The 16,840-nt window shown below is 42.4% G+C and overlaps 2 protein-coding genes across 4 annotated transcripts in view; both read right to left on the bottom strand.

Annotated features, from left to right (window-relative positions):
- LOC129527721 (serine/arginine repetitive matrix protein 2-like) overlaps nt 1-265 on the bottom strand; it is a 26,329-nt gene extending 26,064 nt beyond the window's left edge. The window contains exon 1 of one of the 2 annotated variants that reach the window (XM_063699754.1): nt 169-265. The gene's annotated coding sequence lies outside the window, so the exon portion shown is untranslated. The other variant, XM_063699756.1, reaches the window with a different exon arrangement.
- LOC129527726 (serine/threonine-protein kinase SMG1-like) lies at nt 90-16,840 on the bottom strand. 2 transcript variants are annotated; one of them, XM_055366564.2, is made up of 6 exons: nt 16,571-16,840; nt 15,820-16,019; nt 15,234-15,430; nt 14,901-15,065; nt 13,649-13,803; nt 90-168 (listed from the first exon to the last, which is right to left on the bottom strand). In XM_055366564.2, exons 1-6 carry the CDS (start codon nt 16,657-16,659, stop codon nt 147-149), a joined length of 828 nt encoding a protein of 275 aa, XP_055222539.1. In that variant the 5' UTR covers nt 16,660-16,840; the 3' UTR covers nt 90-146. The 2 variants fall into 2 exon arrangements, with proteins under 2 accessions (XP_055222539.1, XP_055222537.1); XM_055366562.2 differs by lacking the exon at nt 90-168 and adding an exon at nt 169-266.

The raw sequence follows: 16,840 nt of genomic DNA, 5'->3' as shown, positions 1-16,840 counted from the left end.
GGGCTTCAGAAAAGGACAGAACCAAGTTCAAATTCCTGTACTTTGAATTTCTACTTCATGCCATGCAAAATTACTTTACCCCTTTTAACCTCAGTTTTCTTCTGTGTGAAACAGGAACAAAAGTTTCATTCGTCATTCAGTTTCTCTCAAGGTTTCACGAGATCATACCTATAAAACATCCAAGTCATTTAAATGTATCATCATTTCGGTCATAATTAGTGGGATCCATTTCACTATTATTGGATATACAGTTCTGTGCCTGAAACCTACAAAAAAAGAAAATGTTAAGTCTAAAAAGCATTAGTGATTTCTCATTTTTATATTACTAATTATAACCCTATTTAATCACACAAGGCCTTGTCCGTGGCAGGTGCTCAATAAACACTTGTCGAATCAATGCATGTGGGCTCCGGAGCCACACTGTTTAGATTCTATTCTGCCTCCACCACTTATCAGCTGTGTGATCTGGGTAAGATAATTCACCTCTTTATGTCTGCACTTCCTTCTCCATAAACTATATATAACGAGAATCCTTAGCTCATTCGGTTGTTGTGAGGGGTGAATGATTTGGCACACAGGAGGGGCTTGTTAAACATTAGCTGTGATGATCTCCTTCCAAATCTTCATTTTCAGAGCCACAGATGAGGCCATAGTGCAACCAGGTGACCTTACAGTGTAAGGACACATGATCGCCAGCTATGCTCTATCTCCAGCATAGGTCCAAGACTGGGTAGTTCCGGCCTGGAGGCTTCTGCTGCATCTGCCTTCTCAGTGTTCACCTAAGGACTTTTGTATTTTCCTCCTCACATCCCCACAGATGGGGTTCAGGCTGCCGAACACAGCTGGGTGATGCCAGGGCAGTGGCCACCTGTACCAGCCCTTTGAGGTAGCTGGAGGATCATTGTTCCTTGCTTCTCGGGCTCTGGGCAGATGCCAGAGCTGGGGGGACCTATGCCCTCAAGTTTCTTGCTTTGGAGGGCCACATTTTCCCTTGGAAAAGAGGGTAAAGGTCACAGGATGCCAGAGAGCTGTGACTTCTCTGTGCCCTGGGCCCAAACTATGAAGACCTGACACACTATGCTAAAAGTCCAAGGCTGGGTGCTCCCCAGAGCTTCTTGCCTCACCGCTTCTGCTGAGGGACGAATGAATACTATGTCCTCCCAGAGCTTTGGGAGCTTGTAGCAAGCAGCCTCCCCAGCGCAAAATCTCTTGGAAACCTCTAACTGTGTCTGAAACATTAGTGCAAATGTTGCATCCTATTTCCCATATGTCCGCATGTTTTAGGAAAAAACCCTCAATTTCCTAAATATGCAAGAAAAATTGGTATTGCAGGACAATGTGACTTTTTAAAAAATGTTATTTAAAAATCTTCCCCACCTCCTTTTCTGCCCTCCAAGACTGCCAAATACTTGTTGAACAAATATTATTAAATGCCTACTACGTGCCAGCCATGATTCATGGTCTTGGGGACACAGCAGAGAATGAACTGACAGGATTCCTCTCTTATGTAACTCACATTCTTATATGATAATGATAAGGGTTAACATTAATTAAGCTGTCACTACGTGTTAGTCACGGTGCAGTCATTCCCACACATTATTACACTTAAACCTGCTAGCAAGCTTGCAAGGTAGTTAGTTGTTTATCTTTTAAAAACTGAGTCTCAGAATGATGAAGCACTCTGTCCAATGTCACACAGCTAGTAAGTGTGGAGACCTTGCATCCAATCAATGCCCGTCTCATTCTAAACGCCACGTTATGTGTTCTCCAGCCCATGGAGAATAATTTTAACACAGTCAATGAAATTTCTACACAACAATGTTCTTGTCTCAGGTCCAAGAATGCCTCCTACACCTCCCATAATACTGGCTTTCTGGTGAGTAAAGATGCCATTCTCATGTGTAATCAGGTGGCAAATGGAGATATGACCAAAGTAACCATCTGCCTACACTCATAACCCTGTACACACTCTTCCTGTGTCGATTCAATTCAAGTACCCCTTTTGATCACTTAGCAAATCTGACCTTCAAAAGGGTTAAGGTTTTTATATCCATGTAAGTTTCTGTATTGCTTTGGAAGTCTCTGGTTAAATTAATACTCTTTTAATAGTGACCTGTGATTCTGTTTTGATCAAGTGTTTTCAAACTTGACATCTTCGATGGGTTTCTCCAGTGTCAAAATCCTAAATCAAGTCTTTTTGGCTTAAAACTAACTTTGGGATTTTTTCAGCTGCATCCCTTGGGGAGTCTAAAGAATGTATCTCTCATCTTGTAGAGGTATTAAGTGATTCGATTTATTTGGTAGATTAAATGGGCAGGCATTGTCAAATGTGGTGATACTGCATGGGAGGGCACTGTCAAGTGAGGTGACATTAGATCTCATCTCAGTTATATTTATGGGTATGTTGTTGATATACGTGTTCCAAAAATTGCATACATTTATACAAATTTAATATGATTTGTAATTTTGATAGTTATGCTAAATATTTGCTAAAGTTATATCTGTATAAACATGTCATGAATGGCTGGGCACCGTCACTCATGCCTGTAATCCCAGCACTCTGGGAGACGAAGGCAGGTGGATCACCTGAGGTCGGGAGTTCCAGACCAGCCTAATAGAGTGAAACCCTGTCTCCACTAAAAATACAAAAATTAGCCATGCCTGGTGGCACATGCCTGTAGTCTCACCTACTCGGGAGGCTGAGACAGGAGAATTGCTTGAACCCAGGAGGCGGAGATTGCAGTGAGCCGAGATCATGCCACTGCACTCCCGCCTGGGTGACAGAGGTAGAATCTATCTAAAAAAAAAAAAAAAAAAGTTATTATTTCTGAAGATTGTATGAAATTTATAAAAGTCTGGTGGCCCTGATATGATGCTGTCAGTCATGATTCTGATTACTGTCTTAAAATGCTGCACATAATTAAATTTCCTTGTGAACTGGGAAGTTTCATCAGACTTTTATCATAACTATTGTTTCCATCATCCACAGTTACTGTTTTGAATTCTTCTCTAAAAATATTTGTAATTGGCAATAGTCCAAATTTTCTTTTGTTTTCTTTCCTGTTTTTGAGACACAGTCTGGCTCTGTCGCCTAAGCTGGAGTGCAGTGGTGGGATCTCGGCTCACTGCAAGCCCCGCCTCCCGGGTTCACGCCATTCTCCTGCCTCAGCCTCCCAAGTAGCTGGGACTACAGGTGCCTGCCACCACGTCCAGCTAATTTTTTGTATTTTTAGTAGAGACAGGGTTTCACTGTGTTAGCCAGGATGGTCTCAATCTCCTGATCTCGTGATCTCCGCGCCTCGGCCTCCCAAAGTGCTGGGATTACAGGTGTGAGCCACCGTGCCCAGCGTAATTTTTGCATTTTTAGTAGAGAGGAGGTTTCACCATGTTGGCCAGGATGGTCTCGATCTCTTGACCTCGTAATCCGCCTGCCTCGGCATCCAAAGTGCTGGGATTACAGGTGTGAGCCACTGCAACTGACTTTTTTTCTTTTCCTTATTATTTTTTTTTTTTTGAGACAGAGACTCACTCTGTCACCCAGGCTGGAGTGCAGTGGCATGATTTCGGCTCACTGCAACCTCCACCTCCTGAGTTCAAACAATTATCCTGCCTCATCCTTCGGAGTACCTGGGATTACAGGTGCGTGCCACCGTGCCCGGCTCATTTTGGTATTCTTAGTAGAGACGGCATTTCGCCATGTTGGCCAGGCTGGTCTCAAACTCCTGGCCTCAACTGATCCCCTCTCATTGGCCTTCCAAGGTGCTGGGATTATAGGGGTGAGCCACCACAACTGGCTCAGTAAATACATTTTTTATTATCAAGAAAGAGTAGTGTATGGTTGGCGTATTCTGTGTAAAATGTATTTCATTGATGTCTCCTATTTTTACAATTTCTGAGTTAAGTACTTTTTAATTAATGCTTTTTAGTTTTGGGCAGATTCAGTTGACTAAAGCACCTCATTTCCCACATACATGAAATAAAATATTTGGCTTCTTTTCCAATTTCACACTGATGTTATTTTGTGAAAATCAGTGCTTTAACATAAATCTTTATACGTTAAGGTAAACATGAGAAACTTGATCTAATATTTAATATTTATTCAGTTCTACACTTTATTAACTTCTACACCAGCAGATTTAAACATTATGTAACTATCTCAAGAAGTTTCACTTGGATGTAATGCTTCACGCTTGTAATCCCAGCACTTTAGGAGGCTGAGGTGGGAGGACTGCTTAAGGCAAGGAGTCTGAGACCAGCCTGGGCAATACAGCAAGATCCCATCTCTATTTTAAAGAAAAGTTTCACTTTGGGAGGCCAAGGCGGGTGGATCACAAGGTCAGGAGATCGAGACCATCCTGGCTAACATAGTAAAACCCCATCTCTACTAAAAATATAAAAAATTAGCTGCACGTGGTGGTGGGCGCCTGTAGTCCCAGCTACTCGGGAGGCTGAGGCAGAAGAATGGCGTGAACCCGGGAGGCAGAGCTTGCAGTGAGCTGAGATTGCGCCACTGCACTCCAGCCTGGGCGACAGAGCGATACTCCATCTCAAAAAAAAAAAAAAAAAAAAAAAAAGTTTCAGCAAATTCCATCTAAGAATTCCACCAGAGTTCTGTTGTCTCCAATGTCATCTTCCACAGATTTCAAGTTGTGAAGCCCTGAACTGTTAATTTATCTTGAGAATGTATACTTAAGCTTAATTTAAGAGTATATACCTAAAAATTGAGCATATAATTTCTATAATTTGTTTATGTAAGCTTCTGTAAGTCATAAGTATGTGGTTTCCAAGTGTATAATTTATCTGAATGTAATAGGCATTAATATATTTTACATTATTGGCAGCATAGTACAGAAATTTCTAAATGGTTTGTAAAATAACTTGTTATTTGTGTTGTTGTAAAAGCAGTTAATACAATGGAAAAACTCGTAATAAGAAGATACAGTTTAACATCAAAAAGTTTACCCAAGGTAATTATGAGTACTGCCTGGCAAAACTTCACAGAAGCTGTGGTATCACTTTTATGATGGAAGAACAGTGTTTGCATTTTGTGTAAAAGTACTTGCGGCTGGGCGTGGTAGCTCATGTCCCAGTGCTTTGGGAGGCGAAGGCAGGTGGATCATCTGAGCCCAGGAGTTTGAGACCAGCCTAGGCAACGTGGCAAGAGCCTGTCTCTCCAAAACCTACAAAATTTAGCCAAGCATGGTGGTGTGAGCCTGTAGTCCCAGCTACTTGGGAGACTCACGCTGGAGGATCTCTCGAGCCCAGGAGGCAGAAGATGAATAAATAAATGGATGCAACTGAATGGGATGAGGTCTCTCTTGAAGGAGAGAGCAAAAGAGATTTAAATAGTAACAATTATAATAAGGCTGGGCGCGGTGGCTCACGCTTGTAATCCCAGAACTTTGGGAGGCCAAGGCAGGCGGATCGGTTGAGGTCAGGAGTTCAAGACCAGCATGGCCAACACGGTGAAACCCTGTCTCTATTAAAAATACAAAATTAGCCGGACATGGTAGTGCGTGCCTGTGGTCTCGGCTACTCAGGTGGCTGAGACAGGAGAATCGCTTGAACCTGGGAGGCACAGGTTGTAGTGAGCCGATAAATATAAAAAGTATTAGAGTACTAACAGAGGAAAGTTTCCACTGATCACCTTTTAGCTTTAAATAATGCAGAAGCATTTGCCCAGTTTACTTGTAATTAAAAATCATGCATCATTCACAATTTATATCTTTTTTGTTTGTACAAAAATGAATACAAGTTATTCTCTTTTATCTGTATTGTGATTGGTTTGGTGAGAGGGAATTAGGCCACTTGAGAGTTTGTGTGTGTTTAAAATTTTCTGGCCAGGCACGGTGGCTCATGCCTGTAAGTAATCCCAGCACTCTGGGAGGCCAAGGCGGGCGGATCACTTGAGCTCAGGAGTTCGAGACCAAATTGGGCAACATGGTGAAACCCTATCTCTATGAAAAATACAAAAATTAGCTGAGTGCCGTGGCTTGCGCCTGTCCTCCCAGCTACTTGGGGGGCTGAGGCAGTAGGATCGCTCAAGCCCAGGAGGTGGAGGTTGCAGTGAGCCGAGATCACGCCACTGCACTCCAGGAAGGGCAACTGAGCAAGACTCTGTCTAAAAAAAAAAAAGAAAGAAAAGAAAATTAACTTTGGTATTTCAGGTTGTATTTAAATGGGGACTTAACATGAACTATGTTCATAACAGTTGACCAAATTAAGTGTAGATCATCTCTTTAATAAAGAGATCATCTGGAACTGCAATTTCTAACTCATACGTCATTGCTACAAACCTTATTAGTTTACTGTTTCTTTTCCAAGGACCATCAGTCATCCTTTAAAATTCATTTGAAGCTCTAAAAAGATATTTTTTGTTACATGGGCAATTTACTTTTAGTACAGTAAAATGTTATGTGAATTTCTACAGTATGTTTGCCAAAATGAATTATATCTAGAATACGCTTAATATATTCTGCAGGCAGCTTTCATTTGAAATTAGGTTCATCTTCTGAGAGTATGAAAAAGTTAATGGGTTTTTGTGCCTGAAGATTTTGATGTTGCATTTGGCTACATTTAATCCACTTTCACCCATAAGTTTTAGCATCTAAAAAAATTAAATCACTGCTAATGCAATTAAAATGCATTATGAAATGCATTTCTGTACAGGCTGGAGTGCAGTGGCACAATCTCGGCTCACTGCAAGCTCCGCCTCCCTGGTTCACACCATTCTCCTGCCTCAGCCTCCCTAGTAGCTGGGACTACATGTGCCCGCCACCACACCCGGCTAATTTTTTTTTTTTTTTTTTAATGAGGCGGAGTCTCGCTCTGTTGACCAGGCTGGAGTGCAATGGCATGATCCTGGCTCACTGCAACCTCTGCTTCCTGGGTTCAAGTGATTCTCCTGCCTTGCTGGGATGACAGACGTGCACCACAATGTCCGGCTAATTTTGTATTTTTAGTAGAGACATGGCTTCACCATACTGGCCAGGCTGGTCTTGAACTTCTGACCTCAGGTGATCCCACCTTGGCCTCCCAAAGTGCTGGGATTACAGGCATGAGCCACTGTGCCCAGCTTAAGATCTCTGTTTTAATGTTAATGCTGGTCAGTTGTGTCTGGATTCCAGAGGGAGGAAGGTAGAATGAGGCATGTTGACACCTCCCCTTCCCATCATGGCCTAAGCTGGTCTTTTCAGTTTACTTTGGAATGTCCTTGGTCAACAGGAAGGGTCCATTCAGTTGGACTGGGTGACTTAGAATTTTATTTTTGGTTTACATCTCAACTATCACAGCAGCCGGGCGCGGTGGCTTCACACCTGTAATCCCAGCACATTGGGAGGCTGAGGCAGGGGTATCACCTGAGGTCAGGAGTTCTAGACCAGCCTGACCAACATGGAGAAACCCCCGCCTCTACTAAAAATACAAAATTACCCGGGCGTGGTGGTACATGCCTGTAATCCCAGCTACTCGGGAGGCTGAGGCAGGAGAATCGCTTGAACCTGGGAGGTGGAGGTTGTGGTGAGCTGAGATCGTGCCACTGCACTCCAGCCTGGGCAACAAGAGCGAAACTCTGTCTCAAATAAATAAATAAATAAATAAATAAATAAATAAATAAATAAATAAACTATCACAGCATAAAGTAGGAGGAATATTTCATTACTGTCTAGTTAAACTGGTTAATGCAGAAAGGAAGTCTGGAAATTCCAGTTTTAAAGTAAAATTTTGGACATTGTAGGATTGATTATTTGGCATAGTTGTGATGTTTGTTCCTGCATTATGGTTTTGTTGGCAGGGCAGCCTTTAAGGACCTGTATATTTTCTTCTAGACTCTATATATTCCCTGTGAGTATTAGTTGTATGGTCAAACTGGCAAATTTTACCATAGGTATAAATAATAGAAAATGTGGAAGAATAGTGAATAGTGTCAGAGATAGTTAAAAGTCCATAAAATAGTAGAGAAGATAATAAGTAATAGTGGCTTGGACTAAATATTTGTTGAATAAATGTTTTAAAAAACAGGCTACCTACAATTTGCGTTGAAGATATGAATGAATGAAGTTTCCACACCCTTATGTGGAGTCCTGATAAGTAAGCAACAATAAGGAAGGGTCCCCAGGTTGGGGAGAGCCCCAAGTTGAGAACAATAATGAACAATTATTGTATGAACAATTGTTAAGAGACAGCTAATCACAAACAACCTGTGGGCACAATGACCTCATTCCACACATAGCACCCTTCAGCAGGACCCTATAAAACTTTCCTCCAGCCCTTGCCTCTTTGCAGGTAGCCCCTTCTCTGCTGAGCTGCCCATTGCAACATATTTTCATAATTTCTCTAATAAATCTGCCCTTCTTTACCTACAACTATCTTGGTAAATGGCTTTACCACCTGCAAAACTGACCCTAGGTTGTTGCTACCCGATATGGTTTGGCTGCGTCCCCACCGAAATTTCATCTTGAATTGTAGTTCCCATAATCCCCATGTGTCGTGGGAGGGACACGGTAGGAGGTAATCGAATCATGGGGGCAGGTTTTTCCCATACTGTTCTCGTGATAGTGAATACATCTCACTAAATCTGATGGTTTTATAAAGGGCAGTTTCCCTGCACGTGCTCTCTTGCCTGCTGCCATGTAAGACATACCTTTTTGCTCCTTCTTTGCCTTCCGCCACGATTCTGAGGCCTCCCCAGCCTTGTGGAACTGTGAGTACATTAAACCTCTTTTTCTTTATAAATTACCCAGGTTCGAGTATTTCTTCATAGCAGTATGAAAAGTAACTAATACACTACCCGAGACAACTTAGGAGATTTGTAATAGCTGTAATGCCAGGTCCACCATATTTTTAGCATAAAGCAAATGTTTACGCGTGATATGACTGCACAGGCTTTCTTTCAGCTGGAGCCATAGCAACTCAAGTAGTAACCCTATCTTAGTCTGACTAAAAGTAAATATTAGTCTGGGCATGGTGGGACATGCCTGTAATCCCAGTACTTTGGGAGGCTGAGACAGAAGGATTGCTTGAGCCCAGGAGGTTGAGACCAGCCTGGGCAACATGGAAAAACACCGTCTCTACAAAAAATACAAAAATTAGCTGAGCATGGTGGCACACACCTGTAGTCCCAGCACCTTGGGAGGATGAGGCAGGAGGATCTCTTGAACCCGGGAGGTGGAAGCCGCAGTGAGCAGTGATCATGTCAGAGGTGTGTGAACCAGAGCAACTCCATCTTAAATAGGAGCCGGGAAAAATGAGGCTGAAACTACTGGGCTGCATTCCCTGATGGTTAAGGCATTCTAAGTCACAGGATGACACAGAAGGTCAGCACAAAATACCAGTCATAAAGACCTTGCTGATAAAACAGGTTGCAGTGAAGGAGCTGGCCAAAACCCACCAAAACCAAAACAGAGACAAGACTGACCTCCCATCATCCTCCCTGCTACACTCCTACCAGCACCATGACAGTTTACAAATGCCATGGCAACATCAAGAAGTTACCCTATATGGTCTAAAAAGAGGAGGCATGAAAAATCCACCCCTTGTTTAGCATATCATCAAGAAATAACCATAAAAATGAGCAACCAGCAGCCCTCACGGCTGCTCTGTCTATGGGGTAGCCATTCTTTTATTCCTTTACCTTCTCTTTTTTTTTTTTGAGATGGAGTCTCCCTCTGTCACCCAGGCTGGAGTGCAGTGGCACGATCTCGGCTTACTGCAAGCTTCGCCTCCCGGGTTCATCCCATTCTCCTGCCTCAGCCTCCAGAGTAGGTGGGACTACAGGCGCCCGCCACCACACTTGGCTAATTTTTTTGTATTTTTAGTAGAGACAAGGTTTCACCGTGTTAACCAGGATGGTCTTGATCTCCTGACCTCGTGATCCACCTGTCTCGGCCTCCCAAAGTGCTGGGATTACACGAGTGAGCCACCGTGCCCCTCCTCCTTTACTTTCTTAATAAACTTGCTTTCACTTCACACTGTGGCATCACCCTGAATTCTTTCTTGCACAAGATCCAAGAACCCTCTCTTGGGGTCTAGATTGGGACCCCTTTCCTGTAACTATCATGCTACTGCACTCCAGCCCGGGCAACAGAGCAAGGCCCTGTCTCAAAAAAAAAAAAAAAAAAAAAAAAAGGAACATGACTTAATACATTCATTTTGGAGGGTAAGTCTCTCAAAATAGGCCTTTCACTGGGGGAAAATGGTAAAAATACTCCCTGGTAATTCAAGAATTGGAGACTCCTGAGATGCTGCTCATATTAGCTGAACACTTATCAATACTTCACTTTTTTCCATATATACTCAAGGAACAAGTGCTATTTAAAGTGTTTCACTCCACTGTGCTAGGTGCAAGACTATAAAGAGGTGTGAGGATCAACACTTTTATGAAAACCAATGTCATTCTGGATATAGTTTCAGATGCTAGTGCAAAGAAAGCTCTTGGTATACGGAAAAAGTATTCAACAATAAATTAGGCACGGTTGCTTCCATTTTCTGCCTCACATACTTTTTTTTTCGTGGTAAAAGTGATATAATGTCTATGATATTTTAGATTGGCAGTTGCAAACTAGTGGTCCTCAGCGTGCTTTTTATGACACCTACAAGGTTTGAAGACTTTGATTTCATATCAAAAATCTGGGTTTCAGGCTGGGTGTGGTGTTGCATGCTTGTAATCCCAGCACTTTGGGAGGCTGAGGCAGGAGAATGGATTGAACCCAGGAGGCAGAGGTTGCAGTGAGCCGAGATCGCACCGTTGCACTCCAGCCTGGGCAACAGAACAAGACTCCATCAAAAAAAAAAAGAAAGAAAGAAAGAAGAAAAGAAAATTAGCCAGGTGTGGTTGCATGCACCTGTAGTCCCAGCACTTTGGGAGGCCAAGGCAGGAGGATCAATCAAGGCTAGGAGTTTGAGACTGCAGAAGGAAACCCTGTCTCTAAAAACAAGGTCCAGCTAAAATCAGGGTCCAGCTCCACCACAAGCGCAGCTCCAGGGGCTGAGTTTTGCCTCTACCATTCCAAGCAGTCTCTGCTCCAGACCAAGTCCCACCATCTGGCAGTCATGTCAGTCCAACCACAGTCATATCAGGGCGCTTCCAGGTTCTTTCATTGAGTGCCCCTTGAGGAGGCTGGAGGAGAGGCCAATGACATTTGCACTTGAGACTCCAGAGTCTAGATTTATAACCACTATGTTACGGCTGCCAGTGTGGCTGCAAGGACACTTCTTTCATTCATTCATTTACAATAGATGTAGCATCTGCTGTGTGCCAGATGCCATTCTAGGTTCTAGGGAAACAAGGCAAAGCTCCTGTTTTCCAAGGCATCCACATTCTAGGAAAGACTGCTACCAGCCTGGCGTGGTGGCTCATGCCTGTAATCCCAGTACTTTGGGAGGCCGAGGTGGGCGGATCACTTGATGTCAGGAGTTCAAGACCAGCCAACATAGTGAAACCCCGTTTCTACTAAAAGTACAAAAATCAGCTGGGCATGGTGGCATGTGCCTGTAGTCATAGCTACTCAGGAAGCTAAGGCAGGAGAATCGCTTGAACCTGGGAGGCAGAGGTTGTGGTGAGCCGAGATCATGCTACTGCACTCCAGCCTGGGCAACAGAGTGAGACTCCATCAAAAAAAAAATAATAATAATAAAATAAAGACTGCTACTAAACAATAAAATAACCAAACCAGATAGATGACTTCAGGTGGTGGTAAGAGCTTTGAAAGAATAAGCAAGGTAACTGACTGGTCAGAGGAAGGGAGATGGGTGCATTCCCTCAGATAGACCGCCCCAGAGGTCTGCCTCTCTGACATGACATTTGAGCAGAGACCCAACAGGAAAAGGAAGAGACTGCTCTATGGCCAGGCACGGTGGCTCACACCTGTAATCCCAGCACTTTGGGAGGCCCAGGCGGGCGGATCACGAGGCAAGGAGATCGAGACCATCCTGGCTAAGACGGTGAAACCCTGTCTCTACTAAAAATACAAAAAAATTAGCCGGGCGTGGTGGCAGATGCCTGTAGTCCCAGCTACTCGGGAGGCTGAGGCAGGAGAATGGCATGAACCTGGGAGACGGAGCTTGCAGTGAGCCGAGATCGCGCCACTGCACTTCAGCCTGGGCGACAGAGTGAGACTCCATCTCAAAGAAAAAAAAAAAAAAGAACCAAGAGGAGTCCAGGCGAAGAGAACAGCAGATGCAAAGGCCCTGTGGCAGAAACAATCTTGGTATGCTGGAGGAATAGGAAGGCAGCCAGTGCAGCTGGAGCAGGATAGGTTAAGAGAGGATCAAGGTGATGAGGGCCTGGAAAGAGGGGCTGGGGTCGAATCACCAGATCATGTTGGTTGCAATGGAAGAGCCTGGAGTTTATTCTCAGAACAGTGAGAAGCCACTGGAAAGTTGTTTTTTTGTTTTTCTGTTTTTGAGACAGAGTCTAGCTCTGTCACCCAGGCAGACTGCAGTGGTGCAATCTCGGCTCACTGTAACCTCTGCCTCCCAGGTTCAAGAGATTCTCCTGCCTCAGGCTCCCCAGTAGCTGGGATTACAGGCACATGCCACCACACCCATCTAATTTTTCTTTTTTTTTTTTTTTGAGACAGAGTCTCTGTCACCCAGGCTGGAGTGCAGTGGCGCAATCTCAGCTCACTGCAACCTCCACCTCCCTGGTTCAAGCGATTCTCCTGCCTCAGCCTCCCGAGTAGCTGGGACTACAGGGGCATGCCACCATACCTGGCTAATTTTTTGTGTTTTTAGTAGAGACAGGATTTCACCACGTTAGCCAGGATGGTCTCAATTTCCTGACCTCGTGATCTGCCCAGCACGGCCTCCCAAAGTGCTGGGATTACAGGCATGTGCCACCACACTCCACTAATATTTTTTGTATTTTTAGTAGAGACGGGGTTTCACCATGTTAGGCTAGTCTCAAACTCCTGACCTGAGGTGATCCACCTGCCTCGGCCTCCCAAAGTGCTGGGAATACAGATGTAAGCCACCGAACCCAACCTACCTAACATGGCAAATTTTTTTTTTTTAAATATTGAGTGGGAAAAACAGATCATAAAACCATGTGCCTATGTACGCTGCTGTTTTGGTGAAGAATGGAGAAAACGACATGAGAGAAAAAAGAATGACAAAGCATATGGATATGGAAATATGGGACTACAAAAGGACACACAACAGAAGTTACTACAAAGATATGGAAGTATGAGCAGTTCTTTTATTTTCCTAAATTCACAAGATTTCATTAAACTAACATAAATGGACATAGAATATTATGGTACAAGCTCCTCTACCTGGAGGAAGCAATGAGTCTGAATGTAGAGTTCACAGGACTAATGAGCAAATACTCTGACAATAAAGGGTAATTTGTATCAGACTCTGAGGGGGAAGGAGCTCAACTAGGGATCAAGTTCAAAAGCATTTATAAAACAACTGACAGGTCTTGTTTTACAGTGTGATTTGCCACTAATTCTTAAATAAGAAAGGCACTCAAGTATTGCTGCTAACTAAAGAACAAACTGAAGATGCCTCCTGGTGAAGTGATTTATAGCAAGCTTCAATGCTGAAAGCAAACAAAGCTGTTTTAAGATTTGGCTACAATGTCAGTGAGTAATACAAAGAATTTAAACATAAAGTAATTCTATCACCCATTTCCTTCCCTCCAACCTACCTCCCTTCAGCCTGCTGAGCCACTGAGTTAATCCACAGAAGATTTTTTCCAACAATAGATGATGACCAGACAGCAATTCCCTGTATAGCTTCAGGACAATGAAGTTCACATAGTGCTTCTACCACCATCATAATGGTTACTTCCAATTCATTCCCCTGAAAACGCATTCAGAAAAGTTAGTCACCCAATACCATTAAAACATAAATCCCTATAAAATTTACAACTGATCACAGTCTGTGCCTGCTTAAAGCCAAATGTATTTAACAATTATTTTCACAATTTTCACATTATTTAGCTCAGAATTCTTTAAAATGTTACATATAAAATAGCCACAAAGGGTGACTAACAGAACCTTAGCAGCACATGGATGTTTGTACCCCCACCCCAAAGTTACCCAAACATTTAACCTGTGACCTCTGTAGGAATAACACATGGAGTAAAAAGAAAGCAAAAATTAAATATAAATAAACAGGAATTAAAGAATGATTAACTTCATGTGTTTGAATACTGCTTGACATTACCTCAATTGCTAAACATTTTGTTATTTTTGGATTCCAGTTATTTATTGTGAGCCCACTTTCAAGCCAGGAATTACTCAAGCATTTGTCATATGTTATAAAAACAATTTCTCCTGGCCAGGTGCAGTGGCTCATGCCTGTAATCCCAGCACTTTGGAAGGCCGAGGTGGGTGGATCACTTGTGGTCAGGAGTTCGAGACCAGCCTGGCCAACATGGTGAAACTCTGTCTCTACTAAAAATACAAAACTTAGCCGGGTATGGTGGTGGCTGCCTGTAATCCCAGGGACTGAGGCAAGAAGAGGCTTGAACCCGAGAGGCGGAGCTTACAGTGAGCCGAGATCGCACAACTGCACTCCAGCCTGGGCGACACGGTGAAACTGTCTCAAAAAAATAAATAAATAAATAAATAATTTCCCCCATAAACAAATTTTCAGAATTACCTTTAAAGTTCTAAACTTTGCACGTAAGAAATATAGTTTTAACGTGTTCTAACATGAATATTGTTTTAACATGAACAAAAGCATGAACATTATTTTAACTTCTAACACTGTTTTAACACGAATAAAATAGGTAACTCTGGCAGTTGTTGCTTTTACAAAATACAGGATCAAAACCTTTGAAAATGAATCCAAGCTTTAACTTATTTTATCCATAGATTAAATCATACCAAAGGAATTAAACCATGTTTTTCTTATTAACAGACTTCAAATGAACTTCAAACACACCACTTTACCTGAGATAGGCTGGTTGTTTTCATCTCTGTAAGCAAGTCAAAGCCATGTCTCACTGTCACTGCAGGCTGGCCTGCCAACAATCCTACCCTCATGATGGAGAGTCGAATCCGCGTTAGCCAGTCCTGACAAGTTTGGCGACTGGTATAGAAAAAAGTTCTAATGACCTTTACGATAAGAGAAAGAAAAGCTCAGGACTGGTTCAATTTGTAGGTAAGGATGTCTCACCTATATATAAACCAAACACACAAGTCTATTGTGATTTCAGCTCTGCACATACTGCCAGCTGTGACCATTAAACTGCTATAAAACAACACTATCTCATGGAAACCAACCTTGGGAGGTGAAGTTAATGCATTAGCACATCCCTCATATGCATTATACATTAATTTCTCCAGATTTTCCAGATACTGCAGAAGAAGAACAAGTCTAAGCTGGTTGTTACCATGGCCTTCATCATTGTCTGCAGTTGTCCACTGACTAACATCCTGATCAGGGTTTAATGTGTGAGCTGCGAGACTTCGAATGATACCTGAAAGCAAAGACAACATTCTGAATTTTTAAAAATCTTAAAGTTCCTAGAATAAGTGTGAGTTTTTTACGACAAATTCACATTTATCAAGTATCCTCTGTCTACCCATCATTTAAAAACAAAAAATCCAAACATGAAAGATCTTTCATTTTAGGGGAAAAAATATATATATATTTTCCACACAACTCCCATAAGTTTTGGAAAAAAAACAAACATATTTCCAATGCAATTATTCAATGAAAGCTTATTCTAACAAACATACCTGAAAATTATTGACTTTTTTTTCAAAAAAAATCATATACTCTCAAATCTTTAACAAAGATTTAAAAATCCATTATTTCTTAATAAGGCTTTGAAAGTATTCACATCACAAAGCTTGAGCGAGTTACCTTCAATTGTCTGGAAGGTGTCTTGAGCTCTGCCCAGTGGAGTTCTCAGCTTAGAAAGAACAGTGAATTGTGCAGCTTCCCATATGGCCCACTGCCAAAGGATAGCATCTGTCTTCAGGAGATTGCGTGGAATTGTTGACTGGTCATGCTTATCCAGTCTCTGGCAGCTATAGAACAGTCTTTCCAACCAACTGTCCTTCCTGGGAAAAGTAGTTTCATATTTAAAAGACAATGACAACTTCATTTTAATAATGAAAAAAAAATGCAAGGGGAATGGGAATAAGGAACTGTAATTTTCCCTACTCCAAAAAAAGGCAAAACCTATGAAATTGAGAAGCATTATGTCCCCCCCTCTCATTTTGAGGTCTTTTATAGTTAACAGGATGAGGTACAGTGTGGAAGGATGATTAGGGTAAATGGCTCATGCCAGTCAGGAATGAAACTCATTCAATGCAACTAAGCACCTCTAGAATATCTCCACCCCGACCCCACTCCCCAAAGTGTTAATGACATCACATCAGTTAACTGTTAACCACATTTCATTACTCAATTTCAAAGCCCATTTTTGTTTCTACAGATGCTATCTTCAAAGCAATTTTCCTACTGATGAAAACTGAAATAACCCATATGAGAAGAATGTTACTTGATACTCTGCCACCCCCAAACATATTTTCTCTTCAAAATTGCATGTAAAGTCAAGGGAATCTTAAAATTATCTTTCCCAGATAAAATAGTCAAAGAAATGCCTTACCCTGTTCTATGAGAGTTCCCATACAAAATAAAACTAATAACATCAGAGAAATCTTGGGGGTGGAATATATTACTTGGTGCTTTACTCATGTGACTTCTTAATGCTGAAGAAATTTCTTGAATTTCTTTTTTTTTTTTTTTGAGACGGAGTCTTGCTCTGTCGCCCAGGCTGGAGTGCAGTGGCGCGATCTCAGCTCACTGTAAGCTCCGCCTCCCAGGTTCATGCCATTCTCCTGCCTCAGCCTCCCGAGCAGCTGGGACTACAGGCGCC

Source organism: Gorilla gorilla, chromosome 18 (genome assembly GCF_029281585.2).
Source record: "Gorilla gorilla gorilla isolate KB3781 chromosome 18, NHGRI_mGorGor1-v2.1_pri, whole genome shotgun sequence".
Lineage (NCBI taxonomy): Eukaryota > Metazoa > Chordata > Mammalia > Primates > Hominidae > Gorilla > Gorilla gorilla.
This window is presented reverse-complemented; position numbering and strand designations above follow the sequence as displayed.

Excerpts from the sequence above, each read along its gene's own strand:
- LOC129527726 (XM_055366562.2), bottom strand. The coding sequence starts at position 16,659 with ATGAGTAAAGCACCAAGTAATATATTCCACCCCCAAGATTTCTCTGAT. Across the intron at positions 15,431-15,819 it reads CACCTTCCAGACAATTGAAG|GTATCATTCGAAGTCTCGCA; the intron begins GTAACTCGCTCA and ends CTTTGCTTTCAG. Across the intron at positions 267-13,648 it reads GCTCAGCAGGCTGAAGGGAG|GTTTCAGGCACAGAACTGTA; the intron begins GTAGGTTGGAGG and ends CTTTTTTTGTAG.